At 29.9% G+C, this 23,384-nt stretch overlaps 2 protein-coding genes across 3 annotated transcripts; one reads left to right on the top strand and one right to left on the bottom strand.

Moving 5' to 3' along the window:
- Window positions 1-14,074: 14,074 nt before the first annotated feature.
- On the top strand, window positions 14,075-15,172 carry LOC145952314 (F-box/kelch-repeat protein At3g23880-like). Its single transcript, XM_083064655.1, has one exon. It carries the CDS (start codon window positions 14,075-14,077, stop codon window positions 15,170-15,172), a length of 1,098 nt encoding a protein of 365 aa, XP_082920781.1.
- A 6,098-nt stretch (window positions 15,173-21,270) lies between these two features.
- LOC109791087 (protein FAR1-RELATED SEQUENCE 5) lies at window positions 21,271-23,382 on the bottom strand. Of its 2 annotated transcripts, XM_083065316.1 has the most exons (3): window positions 22,260-23,382; window positions 22,044-22,176; window positions 21,271-21,881 (listed from the first exon to the last, which is right to left on the bottom strand). In XM_083065316.1, exons 1-3 carry the CDS (start codon window positions 23,370-23,372, stop codon window positions 21,865-21,867), a joined length of 1,263 nt encoding a protein of 420 aa, XP_082921442.1. In that variant the 5' UTR covers window positions 23,373-23,382; the 3' UTR covers window positions 21,271-21,864. The 2 variants fall into 2 exon arrangements, with proteins under 2 accessions (XP_082921442.1, XP_082921441.1); XM_083065315.1 differs by having other exon boundaries at window positions 21,271-22,176.
- Between the last annotated feature and the right edge of the window lie 2 nt (window positions 23,383-23,384).

Here is a 23,384-nt window from a genome sequence, read left to right as displayed (position 1 = left end):
CGGTATTTTGCTTTCCGTGAGGCGGAGATTTGAGGTAAAGGGTTTGTTGATTGTGGAGTCTGAATAGCGGATTGATGATGGGTGATTTTTTGTTTTAGTTGTTTGTTAACATTTTTGTTTGGTTGTTATACCTTTTTTTTAAATTGTAATTTGAAGATAGCATATGTGGTTGTTATACCTTTTTTGGTTTAGTTGATCCTTGATTTTGTGTGTATACGTTTGTATTGCTGTATGTGCCCCCATAGATTGTTAAACACAAAATTTGATTAGTTGAAGCAGAGAATGCAGAGACACAGCTGCAGCTTAAAGAAGGTGAACATCCAATATTGGGGATTTTTTGTTTTAGTTGTTTCTTAACATTTTTGTTTGGTTGTTATACCTTTTTTTTAAATTGTAATTTGAAGATAGCATATGTGGTTGTTATACCTTTTTTGGTTTAGTTGATCCCTGATTTTGTGTGTATACGTTTGTATTGCTGTATGTGGCCCCATAGATTGTTAAACACAAAATTTGATTAGTTGAAGCAGAGAATGCAGAGACACAGCTGCAGCTTAAAGAAGGTGGACTAAGTAGGTAGACTTTATGAGGAGGTGGTGGTGATGGTTAGGTGTTTGTGGTGTTTGTGTAATCCTTAATGTTGTGAATTGTTGTAGAATGTTGGGTTTGTTAGCAGAATACAAATTTTGTCATAGTTGATGAATGACATGTGTAGCAGAATACGTTATTTTGAGGTCTGTAATTAATAATTACAAGAGTCGTGGCCAAATGAATTCATGGTTTAAGGAGAATGGTGTTTAAAACTCAGGTTCATTATATTTGTCTGCTTAAAGAACCATTGATTAGGAATTATAAATGATATGTAGCAGTTTGATGAAATGAAAATATGTATTTGTTAGTTGATATTCTATGTTTATTTGTTGAAACGTGAAATTGAACAGATTAGTTAGTATGGATTTGGTATGGGAAGTATAAATTTTTTGGTTTGGTTATGTGAAACATGATAGATATGTTATAGTTATGGTCATTTGTGTTGTAAGGTGTGGTTTAAGTTAGTATGTGGTTTTAGTTGAAGATCATTTAGGATGTAAAACATTTACAAATGACAGTGCTGGTTGCACGTATTTTGGGTGATGTGGAGAATTGAATGTGATTAGTGTATGTTAGATTTAGAATATATTGGTTTGTTAAATTTTGATAGTTGGTAACCGTGTATGGATTTGTGCATGTTTGTAGCAGATGAAATTGGTGTTTAGGTATTGATTGGAAGTTGTTAATTGCATAAATACTGGTTTAATAATGTCAGTATGGAATACTTATTAAAAGCATGTGATTAAAAATGGATTCGTGTGTTTTTGGATGTAGAATATAATAAAAATCATGTTTAAATAGTACATTAAAATTATAATTATATTTGATTAATTGCATAATATAAATCACAAAATATGAAACACAAAAATGTGATTATTTTTGGGTGAGTCTTAGAAAGTTGCGAAGAAAGATAGAATTACATTGGATCTGTTGCAATATATGTATCCAAAAAAGGAATCAAAAAATAATTGGGCCAAGTGATACAATTTTTTTGTTGCAGAATAAGGATAAAAAAATGTGCAGCCCAGCCGATGATATTAATCCGAAAGGTGTAGGTTCATTCGTCAAGTTGTTTTGTTGAATTGAAGTTATGATAGTCCAATACTTTGACAGAATTCTGCAGCTTTGATGTGGATGGTGCGTTTACATTCATTATGATCACCGGAAACCAAATCTAACGCAATTTTCATTCGAACAGTTTCTTCATCAAGGCTCTGAAAATGTTACATTGTTTGACATATATTAATATGCATAAGTAAAATAAAATGAAATTTCAAATGTATTGCATTATTTGCTCACCACTTTGATTAAGTTTGGTTGAAATGCATATTCAATATCCATCCATTGTAAAACCCAAATAATAGAGTTGTTACTGTTATGCATTGGAAAAAGAATTTGTGAATATAAAATTCATTACGAAAAAAAAAATGTAAAGTAAAATAGTATTGGTTACCTATGTCCACAATTTGGAACTGCTTTTCCTTGCAAAATCTCCCAGCTTTCTCCATGTACTAATTCTTTAACAAAATGTTGAGGATAAAAACTTGATTCCATCATTTGTATTATGACGTTGGACTGAAAGAGGAAAATAGTATGTAACAAATTGATAGTGAAGTTAGGATGGTTGATTTATTTGGAGTTAATTCTGACATACTATTCGCATCATGTTGTGACGTCTACCAGCCATTCTTTCCTCCTTCAGAAAAGAATCCAAATGGTATATTACATTGTCTTCTAAGCTAAGAACCATCAAATACCAGTGTCCGCTATATTCCTCAATTGGCACATATATCTATGAACACAAAAATATTGTATTTAAATGTAGTTAAATAAATAGTTTTGTATTTGATTTGAAAGAAATATGGAATGCAGTATACATATTTTAATTTTTTATATGGTTTCATCCAATGTTTGGCATATGTTTCCAATAGGTCTTCAATTGTGTCTCCTTCAATGATAGCTCTCTGGAAATATGACAATTTGGATACATGTTATTAGGTGTAGTAAGGAAGGAAAATTAATGATGAAAATGTTGATAATAGATGTTATATAAAGTTGATAATTGTACATTAAAAAGAAATGATAATTAAATTTACAGTATTTTAGTGTAAAAGTTATATGATAATATTTACAAATTGTGAAAATTATTAGTCAGAAAAGAAAAGTAAACTGTATTTGGTTGTGGAGTTGAAAAAAAAAAAGAATTGTTAGAAAAATAATAACAATGAAAGGTTACCGCAAATTCAGGAGGAAGAGACCAAATGGTTTGGTCAGTAATCTTGTCCTGCATATGAGTGATCTTCATTGACATCCAAGCAACAACCTAATGAGGTTAGAGAGCAGAAAGGCTAATGAGTAATGTTGTAAATGATTAAACATTATGAAATATTAAATTTATACGTATACCTGACGTTTGATTTTATTTCTAAGACTTAAACATTGTAATTGTTGTTTTGTAACCTCTGTGTAATTCATTTTTAGGAGTACTTCACTAGAACAAAAAAAATAGAAAAATAAGTAAACAAAAAATAAAAAAATTGTAGTTGTAAATATTTAATACATTATGAAAGAGTTATGAAAATGGTAACCTGAGTTTATAGTCAGGGTAAAAAATATAGGTGTAAAGTAGTAATTCTTCTTTTGTTAATGCCATGTCTTGGGTAGGCCTAAAAATTGAGTTGATTTTCTGCAATAGACATGTGTTAGAGGAGTTGAATTAAAAAAAAAATTGTAAATGTAAAGATTTTTACCCGTGGCAAAATGTGCCCTACAGCAAGGAGACCATCTAACTCATCATCACTTGATGGTATATCTTGCACATCTGTCTTGTTTGGTTGTTGAACCTGCTTTTTTGCATCCTGTGTTAACTCAGTTGGTATGTTAGGGTTTTTAACATTGGTTTGTGCAGCTGAGTCGTTAAATGTCAAGTTTTTGTATACATTGGATGGCAACGCTGACTCCAATGAGCCTTCGTTAATTGTTGGCTAAAAAAACAGGAATTGTAGTTTTAGTGCAATGAAAAAACTAATTTCATTGACAAGTAATTGAATGTATTATAAAGTAAATGTAAAGTTAAGTATACATACGACCTTCCGTTTGAGTGGAATGGAAAAACTACTATTTTCATTGTAGTTGGGTGGTTGGGTTGACTGACGATGATGAACTTCCAGTTGAATTGCATTCGTCTTGTTCGAAGATGAATATCCAACTATATTGTTATTGCTCAAAATGCTTTTACCAATCATCTTACGCTTACTTGGTCTTGTATCAACTTGATTCAAAATGTGTGACTGATTGATAAATTTCCGTTGGGATTGCTTTGTCAATGGAGATGAATTCCGAGAATATATTCGCTTAGGTGTGGTGTTCAGTCCAGTATCTGGAATTGTTGTTGTTAATGTTGGAGAATTTTGTTGAACATTCATTGAGCGAGAAATTGCAGTCATAGTTATGTCTCTTGTAATATTAATTTGAGACTCAATCTTTGCAAGCTTCGTATGTATTTCATTTTGTTTTTTCTCCATTTCCTGCAGACGGTCATTAACACCCTATAAAAGAAGTTTGTAAAAAAATGAAGTTAGTATATATGATTGAGGTTGTTGCGTAAAGAAAAAATTATAAAATGTTTGATGGCAAACCTGAGTGATGTTAGAAATGAGTTTTGTTGCGGAGTATATGGCCTGAATAGTTTTGTCAAGAAGTAGTAGTTCAAGTGCAGTCTACAAAATCAAACATTAAATGATTTGAGCATATATATGTACATAATGACAACGATTTTTGAGATGTAGTAGAATAAAGAGTATTACCTTGGAATGATTTTCATGTTGGTTGGTTGTGTCAGGATTATTCGTTAGAGCAATAACTTCTATTGGCCTGTATAAAAAGTATTGTTTAGGAAGCATCCAACTTCCATGAATGAATATAAGTGATTTACAATAAATGCATTGTTAAACTAACCCAAAAGAAGTGGAAGTAGTTTCAAAGGCTTCAGCATTTGCTGACGAGGTAATGGTTGGACTTTTTTTTGTTGAAGGCCCTGCCATTTCAATAGTAGTTGGTTTTATGTTCATGCGGTTGGCATTAGGAGAAGCCATAGCAAGTGGTGAAGAATGTAGTTTATTTGTGTGTAAAGGAATATAAGTGTGCTTATTTATCGTAATTGAGATTTGATTTTATTAAAAATAAAAAAAACTAGACTTAGGCTTAATAATGAAATGCATTAATAGTTGATTGAATGTTTGAGATGCACTGAGGGAAGAATTTATTGCAAGCAGCAGTGATATTATTATTTTGTAACAAATGTGTGCTATTTTTGTACCGTAAAGCGTAATAATTAAATTTATTAATTTATTTAATTGATCTAATCTTTTGTGACAGGTACTGTGATATGGTGATTGGTGACGCTTCCCTTGATGAGAGAGAATGATAATATTTTCATTAGAAAAATTAACTTAAATTATAAAAAATTAAATTAAATAATGATTTAATAATAAATTTATTAAAAAAATTAATATTTTAATAGTTGATTCAGTGATTTCGTTTCGAATTTGGAGGATATAGCATTCCTCTTTTCATTAATATGGATATACTTTTGGAATAATTTTGCAAATGATTTTAGAAACAAATAAATTAAAAAACATAATAAGATAGTTTAATAAATATATTGAAAAATATGTTATTTTATAATAAAATTATGAAACAATTAAAAGTTGGAACCTTTGCGGGTAAACAAAAAGAATAAATTATTGTAAATAAAAGAACGTAACGATATAAACATATATATATATATATATATATATAATAAAAGTATTTAAATTTCATGTATTACCGTGTGTTGAAGTAGGAGCGGTTTGTTTGAAGGGCGTATTGTTGTATATTGGTGAAGAGTTTGCATGAGGTTTGTTTGAAGAATATTTTAGGCATTCAGCTTCAGATGCGTGATATGTGGTGAATGATTTGTTTGTGATGGCTTCGTAGGCATGTAGTTCTTGGTTAGAAACTTAGAATCCATGGACGAGAAGTAAAATCCGGTATTTTTGCCGTCAAAATAAACAAAATAAATTGGTCGGAGTTACAGTCAGTGATGGTGATAAAGAATCTGGTGACATAGTAGGCGGTGAGAAAGAAAGTAGATAATGTTGTTAGTGAAAACTGAAAATACAATAAATAATGTTAAGTAAGCAATGTAGAACTATATGCATGACATGTGTCTAATGACAACAGAGTAGTGTTGTTTAATTTATTTTATAATTTCCAAAAAGCCTTCAGTGATGTTGTAAGTTGTTCATTTATTTTGTTGACACGCAAACATATTCATGAGAGGGAGGGAAACAGCTGTGTTGGCAATTTAATGAGGCTCCTCGGGAAAGTAAAACGTTCATCAAACGACGTAACACCGTCCATCATTAACCTGCTTTGCTTGGGGTTCCGTTTTGACAAGTTTTAGTATATGAATTTAGTTTGATAAAAGTTAATATAAATAGATGAAAATTATAATTTTAAATAGTGAAAATTTTGTGTCTGATAGATAACAAATTTGATATTAATTTGATTTTTGTAGTCTAAAAATGTACAATTTTTCATTATGATACTTCTTTATATAACAGTTTATAATAAAAATTAATATAACAATAATTTGATAGAAGAATGAAATACAATATTTTTGCCATTTGGTAAATGAATTGGTAATTTATTTATTATAACAAAATTTGTATTTTTAAAAAAATATATATATAACATTTTATACAAACAAGTCATTATTATGAGAAACCGTAAATGTTAAACGCTACATACAAATTATTAATTTATACTGTTTAGAATAAAAGTTTTTTAGTTATGGAATTTTATTATTGAAATTTTATGTTTTTATGAATATATAATATTGGTTATTTTTGGAAGTAAAATATTAAAAATACAATTGTTAAATAAAACATATTAAATTTATATATGTTGTAATAATATATATTAAATTATTTGTTAACATTAAAGGCTTTAGTGATATAAATTAGGGTAACTACACGGATCCGGATTCTCTGACTTTGGGAAAAGAAAGTTATGGTAACTTAATACATCTCAACCGTTAGATGTATAAAAATAAATCAGATTGTGACACCTGTACAATATATATTTTAACTTAAATGTACACGTGTGACAATGTGATCATTTATTACAAATCTAACGGTTGAAATGTATTAAGTTACCCTAACTTTCCCTCCACAAAGTCAGGGGATCCATTTCCGTAACTACATACTTCAATTAAGAGTACACACATGTACAATGCACTATTCATGACTTTGTAAGGCAGCATATGACAATTTTAGTAATATTTAATAATAAATTCGCAGAAAATGAAAAGTTAATAATGAAAATAAAACATTAAGTTATAGTGATCGACATTAAAAAACAACATAGTCTTAAAATCCATTAATGTTATGATCATTAAATCATATATCCTTTTGAATGACCTGAAACAAACATGGAACAAACAATTACAAAAAAATATTAACTGATTTATATTAAATATTAAAATGTTATTAAGTTATACTTTCAGTGCGTATACTCACCCGTTGCACATTATTTTGTGTTATGTTCAAAAAGTATGGACCACGAATACGCGCTGGTGCAAAGATGACTATCTGAACAAAACTGAAATAAATTAATTGAACAATTAAGTAAAATTAATTTCATATATTTTGTTATAGTACAAATATTACCTGCTTCAAAACTAAAACACAACCAACGACAATGTGGTGGCCGTATTGTGGGTGTTCTTTTGCTTTATAATGTAAGCTTGCCCCAATCGTTGCAGTTGGGTCCTAAATGAAAGATAATGTTATAATTAAAATGAATAGATTGTATTAAGTTTACCAAAGTTTAGGGTTGGTACCTTCAAATTGATTGTATAATTGCCCTTGCCTGTTGGGGTCATGGAGTCGACAAAAGCAACAACAGTTGGAACTCTTTCTAAATTATGGTCTATGTTAATCAATGGTGTCACTTCTGGTAGCCCTATTGTTAATAAACAAAAAATAATAATTTGAAAGTGCGTTGGAATATTTAAAGAGACAGAGGTGAATAATGGAAAAAACCTCTGGATATGACATAATGAAGAGCATAACGCCAGGGTTTAATGTTGAAGGCCATGTTGGCAAGTCGGGCAATATTTGAATGCAGTTGTTGCGTTGTCAAAGGATTATCAGACTGCCTGTTCCTGATCTCAGCTTCAACCAAACCAGCAGGTCCAGGCATAACAGTGGCTATGTTACATGAGGTAAATGTGTCGTCATCATTGTCATCTCCAAGTTCCTCTGGTGGTGGTGATAATGGAGACAATGGTTGTTGTTGTGTAGCCTCAGCCACTTCCTTACCTGCCCTAATCCTTCTCCATTCAGATAGTAGTTGTTGATGTATGATTTCTTCCTCTGAGGGAACTAAGTGTTCGTCCTCATCGCTGTCTGGTACGTAATCGACTCCTCTACGAGACATTTCTAATATAAAAGAAAAACAAATATGATTCTAATAATATTTATAAATTTTGTAAATTATTTACTATTTATGAAGTTATTGAATTTGGGGTTTAGATATTAAATTTGATGTATGGTTTTTATTTACAATATTTAATAACTACGTTCAGTCGTTCACTATATATATATATTTATGATATTTATAGTTTTTATTAATTAAATTTAACACGGTATGTACTTTTATTTGAATTAATTAAAGTCATATAGTTTATAATATGTGTAAAATAATATATTTTGAGTATGCTGAGGAATTTTATTAAAAATTATTTAAAGTTGTCATCACATATGTTATTTATCTTAACTTGAAATATAACTTATATATAGCAAAAGACATATTTTTTATACTGAAATGTAAAAAGTGAATTTAGAATTATTTTATGTTTATGGTTTATAAATTAAGTACGAATTTCGTAAGAATATTCGTTATAATAAATATAGTTTTGTATTTTAAAATTTGCTTGACATACATCACATTTCATTAAACCATTAATGTGAGGATAAACGTTACGAGAATATATAATTTTTATATTATACTTACGTGTAAAAAGTAGTAGTAAATAGATGATAGTTTTTTGTAACCTGCAAACGAAGAATACAAATATATTCAGAAAATATAAAACAACTATGAATAACTTATATTAATGTCATATAAAGATTATATACATAACATAAAGTGTTACAAAATAAAACTCACAGCAACGAAGTCTACCGGAGAAGACGAAATTAACGCAAACCAAAGGAGGAAGAGTTGGTGGAGAGAATGAGATGCATCATGTATAAATAGAGAATGAAATACATTAATGAGTTTGAATGGAATGGTTGGTCAAAAGCTGGTCATAAGTTAGTTGATGCGGCATGTCCCTGGTCAGCAGTCAGATGGTGGTGAGTAGTCACGTCATGCAGCAATAAAAGATCAGAAGGCGCGAAATAGGACATGCGTTTGGTATGTATTTTAAGACAATGATAGGCAACATGTGCTACACAACACAAGTCAAGTAAATTAACACTTAAGACACTCATATTGCACAACAGCAGAACTATATTACTACGTGTTAACTAAATTAAACAAGTTTATTAAAATTTAAATTTCATAGGTTGTACAACTGTTAACAGTTTAACAAATTTTGGTTGAATTTATTGTTTAATAATTTCAAACGTAATGTTATAGTACATTTTATACTATTTTAATGAATATAATAAATAACATTATTTGTATAGATACACATTATATAAACAGGATATATTATGGTATCATGAAAATTAATAGGTTTTGGTACTTTAAGTTATGTCAACAAATAATATTTCAAAAAAAATTTAATATAATAAAAATTTAACATTAAAAATTAATATAACATCAATAAATATAAAACATGAATTAAAAATTAATAATGAAAAGGTAAATTTTCATTACAAATTTTAGTTATATGTGACAGAATAATCAAATTTAAAAATAAATTAATATTAATAAAATATTCAAATAAATTAATTAAAAATTATTACAAGTGTTAAATTTATTTATATTATAAATTTAAGAAATTAGCAGCAAAGAATAAGTAAAATGTATTTAGGAAATATTAATATTCAAGTATTTAATTATAATAGATGATATTAATGTATTATTAAGGTACGATGTATAATACATATATGATATATTTTTTCAAGATGGAGAACAACCCGAGGACATCAAATCATTTGTATTGTCATGATTATGTGACAACTTCATCCGCAGAAGGTAGTCCCCGCATACTCGTGGATTCAAGTTTCATTTGTATTGAATGATGACAATGGTTTTACAATGAGTTTAAATACAGAGTCTGAAATTTCTTCCGACTCATCCTCCGATCAATTAAAATAATAATATTTTTTAATAAATTTATTATAAAATAATTATTTTATAATAAATTTATTAAAAATTATTATTATTTTAATTGTTGGGACAAAAATTCGGAGAAACGATTCGGAAGCTGAATCATTTCTCTTTTGCAATTGTTTTAACTTTCAAATTCGTTCTCCAGTGTGTACACCTTTTTTTTTGGTTTTGTCATTGACCAAATAAGATGGGAAAAGAAAATATGAAATGATATGGGTTGATGGTTTTTTATATTATATACATGTTGTACAATATTTATACATAAAATAATGTTTGCATTTGTCAACGTCATAATTTGATTATAAATGCTAGTTGTGTATTGTGAGGTTGAGTCCTCCTCATTGAACACCAAAAACATGAGTACAAGCAGCTCTCAGCCAAAGGTTTATGTCGTCTTTGAGGGACGGAACCCAGGAATTTATTACTGTTGGGAAGAATGTGAATCACAGGTTAGGGGCTACAAGGGTAACAAGCATAAATCATATGCAACGTATGAAGAAGCATGGTCCGCTTGGATGATGTACTGCAACAAACAACGCACCGAAGAAAAAAAAAAAAGAAAATAAAGGTCACAGAAAATGTCCAAAAGAATCAACCAGTAGTGGAGAAGGTGAATTTTTCCATTAATTTATAGAAATATTATTTATTAGAAGCAATTATATATTTAATTTTTTTATGTTCGTTTTAGGTTTTAAGGCACATGATATTGCAGAGGACACAAATTCTGATGTGTTTCTTGTTCATCAAAGCATGAGAATATTGTTGTGTCACATATGTTCCGTTCGTGGTTATTCGGAGCCAATTTTCACAGTCGAGCGAAAACAGATTGTTGAAGGAGTTGAGTATCGTAGATACTATGGAACATTGGTTACGACTGATGTTGGGAACCTTGTATCATTGGGTAAATTTGCACCAAATGACTATGATGCTCAAGAGGATGTTTCCGCTTCATTGATTCGTCGACTACTAGCAGCAACGGGTAAAAAGATTCGTGACTACAACTACTATAATGTTCAAATCCTGGAGGACCAACTTGAAAAAACAATGAATCAAAATCTGGAGCTGGAGATGGAGGTTTGTCTGTTAAATCAACAGATGGCAAATTTGACAACTGCCAAGGAAAAAGAAGAAGAATGATTGTCTGAAACATGTATCCTACTCCCCCGTAGTGGGTGGATATTTTGTTTGAATTTTGAAGAACATGATAAATGTTTTTGTTTTTGGTTTTCGAACATTTTGCATACCGTGCTTATTCGCTGTTTCGTTTGGTTTATCATATTCTATATGTTTTTATGTTTAATTGTTAAAGTTCCGACTCAACTCACCCAACGTTGTGTTTATTTATTTATGCAATTAACATTCACTGTTTTATGCGCTCCAATTATTATTCATTCAAAGGCATATGTTACATACCACTAATTACATTTTCTTTTGTTTTTAGATGGACAAATTCATTAATATTTCATTGTAGTGTGCATGTTTAAATTCAGTGGTTAAATATAAACATATTCTGTGTATAATTTATGTTAATTTAATGTAGTCAACTTGATTATAAACCCTAACAATATAATTGTAAAGTCAATCATTACAAATTATAAGACATAAAGAAAGTCATGTAATACACAATGTCTTACAAATGAAGAGAAACAACGTTACCCTTTTTGTACATATAGTATTTTCGGATCATGAGTAAAATAAAATTGAAGGACATCGTCCACCAAAAAGTTGTTTGAGCAGACGAAGTCATACCATCCTCCACCCATGTACCTTTTATCACAACTTCCCTTAAGTTGACACAAATACTGTTTACCTTCTTCATCTTGTATGACTATTTGTTGTTGTTCATCTGGGATAAAATCTGTAACCACATCACATGGAATAGTCTGCAACAACAACATATTTTAACTATTAGTCATGAAAATTAGTAATTAAAATTTAACAAACTTGTCAGTACTTTATTAGTTAAAAAACTCACCAGGGGTTCAAATTGAAATAAATCATCTTCAGTAATTATTTTGATTCAACTTTTGTCAACCATAAACTGTTGTAAATTTTCTTCATCATTTGCAATTTCATAATTAATTTCAAATTTGCTTGCAGAAAAAACCCTTATTAAGAACTTATTATGTTCCAAATAATGCATCCAAACCAAATGATTGTTTTTAAGATGATAACTTTGTACTAGTTGCAAAGCACCAGTCAACTGGAAATCAACTCCACTTGAGTCGTATGCTAATTGCAAAGAAAATTCATTTCCTGCAGGATCAGTAATGACGGCAACCCCAACATTCATCTTATCTTGCCAAAAGAAATTAAAAGTTCCTCCAAGTGGCAATATATCCTGGTATAAATTAATAAAAGGAAAAATTTCAACAAATAAAATTACATATTGATACAGACAAGTGCAGACATTTTATTTATAGACGATTAAGTATAAAATGATGAATACCTGTTCCTTATTTATGCTGGTTTTGAATGTTTGACAAAAGTTGGTTGAAAAATCAATACTACTTCTGTCTATGAATGCGTTTGGAATTGGATAATCTATTTCAACATATTTGTCATTGAATATACGTACATAGAAATAATTATTTCCTATAAAGTGCATCAAAATAATATGCACTGTCTTCATTTCATAGAAAGTTGTCATTCGAGTGCAGCCACTTCTAAACCAATGCTTATGTTTTCTTTTAGAAATTTCAAGAGTGCTGACATTCCCATTCGGATCCATGGCATAACATAAATCAGTAACCAGATGATGACCCCAGAATTTGTTAAAGTACTTGCATATTTTCATTGAATCCTGTATATTGAAAAATAAACAGTTTCATTGACAACGAAAACACTTGGTAAACACTGTTACTTAACATTATAAATAATATGAATTACCTCTCCTGAAGTTAATTTTGAACCCGAAGTTTTAAACCAGTATTTGAACTTCCCATTGTTAACAGATGTCGATGAAGATGCCATCTTAAAAATGTCAACAAAAATGTTTGTTTAGTAACAATTATATATGGTGTTGGATTCTGTACTTAAAATAAATTTCCAAATGAGACTGAATACAGACATACCTGAATGACACAAGGATGAACTGAAGTCTGAATAAAATCCAAACCAACGCAACACTTTTATACAATATCAGTTTGAATGTTTTATATTTTTGGTGAAATATGAATACTGTGTCTCGTATGAACGGTTCTGTTCTGAAAAAAAAAATGACTCTTCTTTTCAACAATAAACCCTTCACAGAAAACACCAAATATGAACGGTTCGTACTTTACACTAAAATGGTACAACCCTTTACCCAAATGGATAATTGGATATTAATGATGTAAAAAAGCAATAATAATAATAAGGCCAATCGACAGTAAAGCCAAAATGTAATAAATTTCTTCTTCCTATCACTGCGGTTAACAAATCGAGAACCAATTATGATTTCAGAAGTATAAAGTAAAAATCAAATCATACAGTGTTACACGCAGTAAGGACGGCGGTTCAGTATTAACAATAGTACACGTGTTATGAGACAGACATGTCATCTCTGTAAGATTTTCGGAAATTACTTTAAAACACAAAATAATATAGAATATTAAAAATATTATTAAAAATTACATTTTTAATGTTAAGTAATACTTTTTTTTTCTCTGTACATTTACTCTTAAAATTCTCAAATTGAAGTCATTTTGTTTCATTACTTCAGTATATAATTCAAAAATAAATTTAAAATTTACCCTTCTATACATCTTATTTATTTAATAATATCTTTTTACTGGAATACACAGTTTTATATTTATTAAATAGTAAAAACCCTGCAACCTCATCCACTTAAATCTAGTTAAAATAAAAAATAATAAATAAATGTATATAAAGGGGTGCATAAATTAAACAAAGAGTTGTACTTGACCGGACGTCGCACGTAGGGACTGCACTGTTTGGAAACTAAGAGATGCAACTTCTATCTACTATGGTTATCACTGTTCGTAAAAGTGATTTTTGTATAAATATCACCATCGTCATTTCTTACTCATCATTGTCTCACTTGTGGACCAATACAGTCGTCTCATTTTGTACACTGAACATCAGACTAAAAATGGCACTTCCATTGGAGATAATAACGGAGATATTTTTGCGGGGACCAGCCAAATCATTTTGCAGAGCCAAAGCCGTGTGTAAGGTTTGGTTTGCTTTGTTTGCTGAATCTGTGGTGGCCAAAAGGCACTATGCCCTAGCAGTAGCACAAAATAGAATGGCCAAAAAGATTATGTTTTTCTCTTGTTTCGTAAATGAAATACTATGCGTAGAGGTAACGCACCCTGTTGTTGCTCCACTCGCGAGTTGCATTCTTCAAAAACCAATCGCCAAATCCATTCGCTACAGTAAAATCGTTGGTACATGTAGGGGTCTCGTACTAATATCGGTTCCTACATCCATGTTCATTTGGAATCTCTCTACCGGATTTAGTCGATCATTTTCTCCATGGGCACCTGGTACAAACAGTATTTGCGGTGATGTCTTTGGTCTGAACTTCTATGGATTTGGTTATGACCGATCTGAAGACAATTATGTTGTCCTTCAAATTTATCTTAGTAAAACAGATCCATCCCATCGCGGTTTGCTGTATTCTGTGAATGATGATTCATGGAGGGATTTCGAAGATGACTCCCTTTCGACTATTTCACACCCTTCTGTTTGTGTTCATGAGGGATGTATGGGACTGTATTTTGGAGATTCTCTTCACTGGATTACTTTCAACTATGAAACACATGCTGATGTTATTTTGACTTATAATTTATTTGAGTCAAAATTTTATCAACTAAGTATTCCTGATGAAGTTGAATTAGAACACTATAGGCTGTGTTGTTTGAGAAATATAAGAGACAGTTTGACTTTATGTACAGTCATGCAGGATCACAACTGGGACTACACGGTGGACATATGGGAAATGAAGGAATATGGTGTCACCACATCTTGGTCTAAGTTGACATGTATGCAGGTCAGTAATCACTTTTCAGGGTATATGTTACCCGCCTGTTCTTCTGAGAATTGCCTTGTATATGTCAACACTGAAACCGGACGTATGGCCACATGGAATGCAATAGACGAGACATTACAATATACGACTTTTGACCATGTACTCCCATTTGAACACCACATGATAGTCTGTGAAGAGACAGTTCTTTCAACCTAAACTTAATGTAATTTTTCCCTTTTTTTACTGTAATTTTTTGGTTTATTTCCTGTAGCCATTGTATGTTAATGTTTAGCATAAATTATTTAACATGTTATCAATTGGTATTTGTAATGTATACAGTATATAATATATCAATTTAATTTTTTTTATTATATATATATATATTATATTATTTCATTTGCATATGGAATTTGAACCAATTTATATTAAATAAAATTTTATTTATAAAGTATTCATTAATAGTTTATAAAGAATTTATAATTTTAAAATTAAGCGTTAACCAACATTAACACACATCGAAACGTTAAATCAAACAATCAGTATTGAAACTGAAAAACAAATAATTTAATAATATTGTCAAACATTTAAAATAACAAAAACAATTATAAATAATAAAGTTCAAAAACTCTTGTATATTATAAATTAAAATTAAATAATATTTAAATAAATTACAAACGTATTAACATAATATTTATATTAAATAATTCAAATATAATACATGCTACATTATGATCAAATTTAACAAATATAATAATAATTTATACGTATACAGTATTTTTTATACATAAATGATTAAAAAACAAAAATGTAAACCAAAAAATCAGTGCTAATAAACCCATGTGACCCTTCATGTGCTTTGCATACATACACGTAACCATTTCAAATTCGAAACTGCCCAAACCACGATGAAAACACCATAATTACACGTTCTACAAAATGAAATTTATTTTCAGAAGTGGCATACAAAGCATCTCATCGTAAAGGCTAAAACAACAATTTTTTCTTCGTCTTCCTCTGCTAAATTGGTAATATCCATTGAAGACAAACACTGAAATTCACCCCCTTTGTCTTTGCAACGGTAAACAACATCTACTTGTATCATTCTATTTTATTCCAAACCCCTTCATATTTGAACTTTATTTTTTTAACTTTTGTTTCTTAACACAAAAATATTAACAACACTTAAATGTATGTTGTTTTAGCTTTCAGTAAGTTTGGGTTTTTCATCATTTTTTATACTGTTATTATGAAGAAAACATTGACTGTAAAAGTGTTTTGTTCGTCCCATGTATTGTCTTTGTTGCATGTTGTATATTAAATAAAAAAATTTATAATGCAGAAAATGGACCCTGTTATGAATTCTGATATGGATAACATAGTGAAACAGTTCAGATGTCCGTTATCACCAAATAAGGTTATCTTTTTTTATATTTTTTCTTTGCAATTGGATATAAATGATTTAACAGTATATTCAAATATTAATATTAATACTGATTCTTCGTTCAATTGTTTTGTTATTGTTAGGATCGGATTTTTATAAATGCTAACTTTTACAGACACTGAAATGGTAAGATAGATGTAGGCGACTGCATCATAACAGACCCAAACGGGAATACGTTTAAACTTATTTTGAAAAATTTAGGTCAAACTGTTGGCATGTTTTATGGGGTAAAACAAATTGTAAATTTCTATGGTCTCACATCCGAACACATAGTTGACTTCTACTACAATGACACTAACACTTTTCATATGCGTATTTATAATTTTGCTGAGGAGGAAATATGCTATCCTCCGTTGAAAAAAGAAACCAACAACACTTCAACAAATATCGGGTAAACTTTACATACTCATAAACCCCAATGTATTATTATTTTAATACTATTTGTATTTTGTACTACTAAATTACACTTTTCATTTTCTCAGCATCGATACTGTCAAAATTATGCTACCTGAAATTCAAAAGGAAGATTTACTTGACAATCGTCAAACATTTCCACCAACCCAACTTCAATCACATCCTGCAACCCAACTTCATAAACATCCAATTGCTTGGTTTCCAACCATCAGCAAGGCCGCTTCATCCGGACGACAGCCTTTGGTGAGCAATTACATGAATTATATTTTTAGTTATTTTTTTATTAAATCAATTATATGTTTATGACCAACACCTTGTACTTATTGCGTTATTGCAGTATTTTCCAGTAAAATATGTTGATGTCTGGAACATTAACAACTACAAAATTTCTGTATGATTGATGAGCATGGAAATATGGTCAAGTCTGACATTAACAGGAAGTCTAGTAAGCGCAACAAAAAGGAGTTTTACCTGGGCAAACAGTGGGGTCAGCTAATTAAGCGACAAGGATACAACCAACACCAAAAGTTGAAAGTTGAAAAACTCAATGACCCTAATTATTTAGTTTTAAATGTTCAAAAAGCTTAATTCAGTAGTTTATATTATACTTTTATTGGGGCCGGCTTAACGGTTTATGCTGCCCAGATTCCTTCTGTTTTTTCGTACACTGTTCCAAGTCAATATTTAACATTTTGTAATTACTTTATTTGGTACTCATACTTTAATATTGTCATTCTTTTATAACTAATTTTTATGTCTTTCATTAATAGTTGCATGAATTGGATTATGTACTTTGGTTCTATGTTCGCCAAATATATATTTGGTTCTATGAGACTAAACTCAACCATCGATAGTCGATATTAATGTGACTCAAATCCTAGTCACACATTACTTCTCTTTGAAGGTCACACGAAATAACAATACAGGTCGACAATAATAAAGGTTTGTTCATTATTAAATTTAATTTTTATTTATTAATTATTATTAAATTTTTATATCATTTATTTTATTATTACTCCGATGCATGTTTATATTTTTTACTTAAATTTTGTCAGTATCATTATACCAATAAATCACAATTTTGGGATTAGGTTCATGATATATACACCACCTTTTGTTTATAACTACACCTCCTTTTTGAAAAAATTAATAAAATTTCAAAAATGTTTTGAATTTTTTTTGTTTTTAATTTATACTTAAACATGTACAATATTTATTTTAGTACTTTTTTTCTATACATCTTCCCTATTTTTTTCTATTTTTACATGCACCTTCTTACCTTTCCATCTGTATATATAATCACCCTTTGGATTATACTTTTCACAGCCCAACAACATACCACAACACCAACCTCAATCGCAACTCAATTTTTAGATTTGGGTTTATAAATTATTTTTAAAATTATACTAATATAATATTATTTTCAACAAATAACCATACTACAAATCATTTTCGAGTATTGGTCCCTAACTCCATCTATCAACGACCAAAAACACAACATTATATTATTATGTGTAATTTATTTTAATATTTAACATCATCTGTTAAACATATTATCAATTGGTATTTTAATAATATATGTTATATATTATATAATTTTTTTAAAAAATTTGTTGTATGCAATTTGAAGGAAAAAGTAAAAAAAATGGCTTATTTATGGAACATCAAACGAGACAGAATGGAACGTAAAACGAAAGAATCAGAATCAGTACTCATGACTGTCATCACTCATCAACCGATTTGACCCTTCACTTGGTTTCCATACATACACCTATGCATTTAAAAATCCAAAACCCCAACGCAGTATCCAACGATAATAATTACAATTACTGTAAATTCATATTTTTTTAATTCATTTAACAAAAGTCCAAATTCAAAATATCAAAACACCAATTCACAAATAAAGTTACACAACGAAAAATCAACCTTTTCATATACTTCCTATTGCGTATCCGTAAACCCTAAAATCCATTGAACACAATCAGTCAACATCAGTCACTTTACACACACAAAGTGGGCAATACACACACAAGTGTCATCATTTCATCATTCTCTCGACCCTAAACAAATACAAGACAACAACCCACTTTCATCTTCTCCGAAGAATCATCTTCTCCGAACAATCATCTTCTGCCCACAGTCATCTGAAAAACTTCAAAATCCTTGGTTAGTTAACTTCATCATCTTCATTATCGTTGTTCAGCCACAAAATTATTTTCTTTTTAGGGCTTAATGTTTATCATACTTTACTTGATATAAAAACCAAAACTTTACATGTTAAATTCGTCCATTACAGTGTTCTTCGTCTGTATTGTCTAATACAAAATAAAAAAGCACTGTTCTTCATTGCATGTATCCTTAATAATCATTTCATACATTGCATATATTATTTTTGTCAAAGGTTGTTTTTATGTCAACGGTTTAGGGTTTATATTCGATTGTGGAATTGAAGCCTTCAATTTACTTGTCTTTGTTCCTGTTCAAGACATATAATGGACACTTTTAAAGACGCTGATCAGGAAAACCCACCAACACACTTCAGATCTGAAGTCTACCCAAATAAGGTTAACTTATTTTATGTTAAATCAAATTAAATAACAGAATTCCAACATATTCATAACTTATGTTCTTCCATATTTTTGTTTTGTTTTTCTTTAGGGTCGCATCTATTTAAATGCAAAATTTTACAACTATTGGATCTGTAAAATTGAACCAGGCGAGTGTCTGATTACAGACCCACAAGGAAACTCCTTCAAGGTTTACCTCAAAAATTTATGTAAAATTGTTGCTATATTTAACAAAGGCGTAAATGACATGATTGATTTTTATGGTATAAAAAACAAACATATTGTTGAGTTTTGGTACAAGGGGTCAAACAAATTTAAGTTGCGTATCTATACTGCTGCTGAAGAGGAAATATCCTATCCTAAAATTAAAAACGAAAGAGGCCAGAGTTCTAAAAGGTACATATAATCCTAAACTATATTTCATTAACTTTAATTTATTCATTATTTATTTATTTTTTTATTAATCTGCACTTTGAATTTTCTCAGCAAGGTTAATGTCCCACTTCTCCACCCTAAGAATGAGATTATAGATTTAACAGAGGTTGATTCACCACCACCCGAAGAACAACTTCTACAACTGCCTTTTCCAACAGATCATATGCCAACACATCCTGTTCCTTGGTTTCATACTATAACAAAATCTGCGGCGACTGGAAGACAACCGTTGGTATAGAATTACATCATTGTTTTTAAATTAACAAAATATTTTATTTCTAAAATCAATATACATAATGATGTTAATAATTCACTTTCATTCTTATTTCCAGTATTTTCCGGTCAAATACGTTGATGTTTGGGGCATAGACAATTACAATTCTTGTGTCTTAATCAACCAACATGGACAGATGGTTGAAGCTGAGATTAAAAAAACATCAACACAGCGAAACAAAAGGGAGTTTTATGTTGGCAAGGAATGGGGGCAGCTTATTAAAGGCCAACAATACAACACAGGCATACGACTTAAGATTCAAAAACTTGGAAACTTCAAGTTCCTGATCCTCCATGTTACGAAACCCTGACTTGGCCTTCTTATTTTATGCATCTTTTATAACTCTTTCACTTCATTTAACTGGTTCTGTATCATGACATTGTGGTTTTTTTATCAGTATCCCAATTAACAATCATGACAATTTCACGGTACTTATAAAATCTATTTAACTTATTGCGTAATTTAACAGGGTGCTACATTTCCACATTCCATTCTTTGATTGCATCATTTTAAGGGATAAATACAATGATGTGCTTCAAATTATTTTTCAATCTACATTATGTAAATCATACTTACGAACCAGTGGTTTTCTCCCTTACTGTTGGATTCTTTGTTTCACTTTATAAGCAAATTGCACATCCATGACACTTTGTTGAATTAACATTCCTTATTGGTGTCTCTAAAGATTAATTTATGGTTCAACTTCAATTATTTTAGTAATTTAAAAATAATTTATAATAAATGTAATAAGCTGACGGATAATTCTTGACACTGTATTTGGTAGTCGGGATATATAATACGATATGATTTGAGAGTAACATATGATAAGACCATCATAAATTATAATGTTATTCAATGTTGGTGCAAACCATGTTAACAAATAAAATAACAATATTATATCATATGTTTTCTATTTAATATAAACTAACAACATATGATAAAAATTATGTTTAAATAACAATTTGTATTTCATTAAAATTATATATAACTTTTTAGAAAGTAATTTATAACTTTTTATTTAAAGAAATTTCAAAAAAAAAATTTTTAACTATATTATATAAGTCTTTTTTTTACCTACTTATTTTTCCAACTGGTTAAGGTTTGAATTTCAAAAAAAATGTATTTATTTAAATTAATTTTTTAAACTATATAAAACTAAAATTAAATGTATATCAATGGCTGCATAAATTAAATAAACACTTGTATTCCACCGGACGTCGGACGCAGGGATTGCAGTGTTTCGAAACACAACGAAAATTACAAAAAATTTAAACACATTACAAATTTCATAAACATAAATTATTAAATACAATCAATTAAAATAATATTAAACAACTAATTACAATACAATCAACTATATACATATTATATATACGACGTTTCCGGTAACCTATAGGCACGTTAAACGAAACAAACAAAAACCCATGTCACCCTTCAAAATCGTAATATCCATTGAAGCCATTCACCCAATAATTTCAGCAATAAACCCCAATTTTGGGATTACACTTTCCACCTGCCAACAACATACAACAACACCCTCAATGGCAATAGCAACCCAATTTTTTCAAAAATTCAAAATATATTGGTTTCAAATTCAAATATTTGTATCTTTAAATATTCATGTATCATAATTTCATTACTGAATAATATTTTCCAACTACAATTAAATACAATATAAAATAAAACTCCTGCATAAATAACAACAAAAGTCACATTCATCTAAATTTTCAATCCAAACTATGTGAATTCATGCATTTCCATTCTACTGCAACCGCCATCAATCGTATAAAAAACCTGCAAATAAAATTTAATAACAATTATCAGCAATCGATTAGTTCCAATATTACATATACACAACTAAAATAATATAACATCATACTAATACAATAAAAATTAACTTACTACTTCTCATACACCTACAATAACACACTTGAGTTACTAATTCATAAACATTACCTGCATCACTGAATGCTGGAGATAACGACACTTCATAACTATATATTGATTCTGACTGTGAAACAGACATGTCACCAACCCCATTATCAACTTCATCGCATTTGTCAAACAAATCTTCAATGTACTCATCTTCCTACAATGACAACATTAAACACATCACATCTAACTCTGTTTTACCAACAAATATATAATTTTAATATAATTTATATTCGTTACCTCTTCATTTTCGTAACCTACGTAACTTTCTTCAAATTCAATACTCATTCCACGTGTGCTTTGTTCCATATCATCCAAATTCTGTTGTCTTCCACACGTTCTCATGTTATGACCTATTTGTTTACACAAACTACACTTAATACTCTTTTTTGATTTCCTACCTTTGCGCCATGAACCTTCAACAACACACCTTCCTTTACTTCTAGCAATGGCAGGATTTCTTATCACTACACTTAATTCATCATCCAATGCATTGCCTTCTTCGGATTCATCACCTTTTTTACCTCTTATTTCAGCTAATTCATTTACAACTTTATCTCTTTTATCAACATAATCATCATATGTTTCACATGCCAAAGTACTTAGCTCTTTAAAATACTCCATTAATGACAAGTATCTAGCATCTTTCTCAGAGTCCCACCTATGTCTACTAACATTGCCCTTCACTTCATCCTTCGCAACCTTAGTCCACCTTTTTAACACCAAACATTTAGGTAACTCTGATAAATTCAGATGAACCAACACTGCAAGTATATGATCACATGGAATGCCGACTGATTCCATTCTTAAGCACGAACACTTCAAATCACACGGTGTTGATTGATATGACACATGCCATTGTTTGTCAATCATTTCATATTTTCTCACTATGTATATACAACAACCAAATGTCTGCTTGCAACCAATCACCCTCATCAAAGATGAACTATGAAGCTGATCACGAAATAATTTGAGTATTTCTTTCGTATAACACTTTGCCCCCGATAGCTCAAGGTTATGAAAATCTGTTTCTGGAACGGGATCACCATGAATTGATGCAAAGTCAGCTTCAACTTTCCTATAACGCATATAACTCACAAGACGATAAAATTGTTGAACAAACTCTGTCAGATTAATCTTCGGATGAATATATTTTTTCAATTCAAAATGTAATCCTTCACACCGAGAAGTTGCCCTAAAACCACCAAAGAAAGCCCCTCTAATATAAGCTGTACACCACATCTTCCTCTTTTCAAATAAGTCTATAACCCAAGGATGATCATGCAACTCAAATTTGTTCAACATTTCAGACCACTTCTTTCGAAATTCACCAATTTCATACTCACCCAACATGCATTTTCTTAG

This window comes from Cajanus cajan, chromosome 10 (genome assembly GCF_000230855.2).
Source record: "Cajanus cajan strain Asha chromosome 10, NIPB_CcT2T_4, whole genome shotgun sequence".
NCBI lineage: Eukaryota > Viridiplantae > Streptophyta > Magnoliopsida > Fabales > Fabaceae > Cajanus > Cajanus cajan.
Note: the sequence above shows the minus strand (reverse complement) of the source record. Positions and strands in the feature narration are given on the sequence as shown.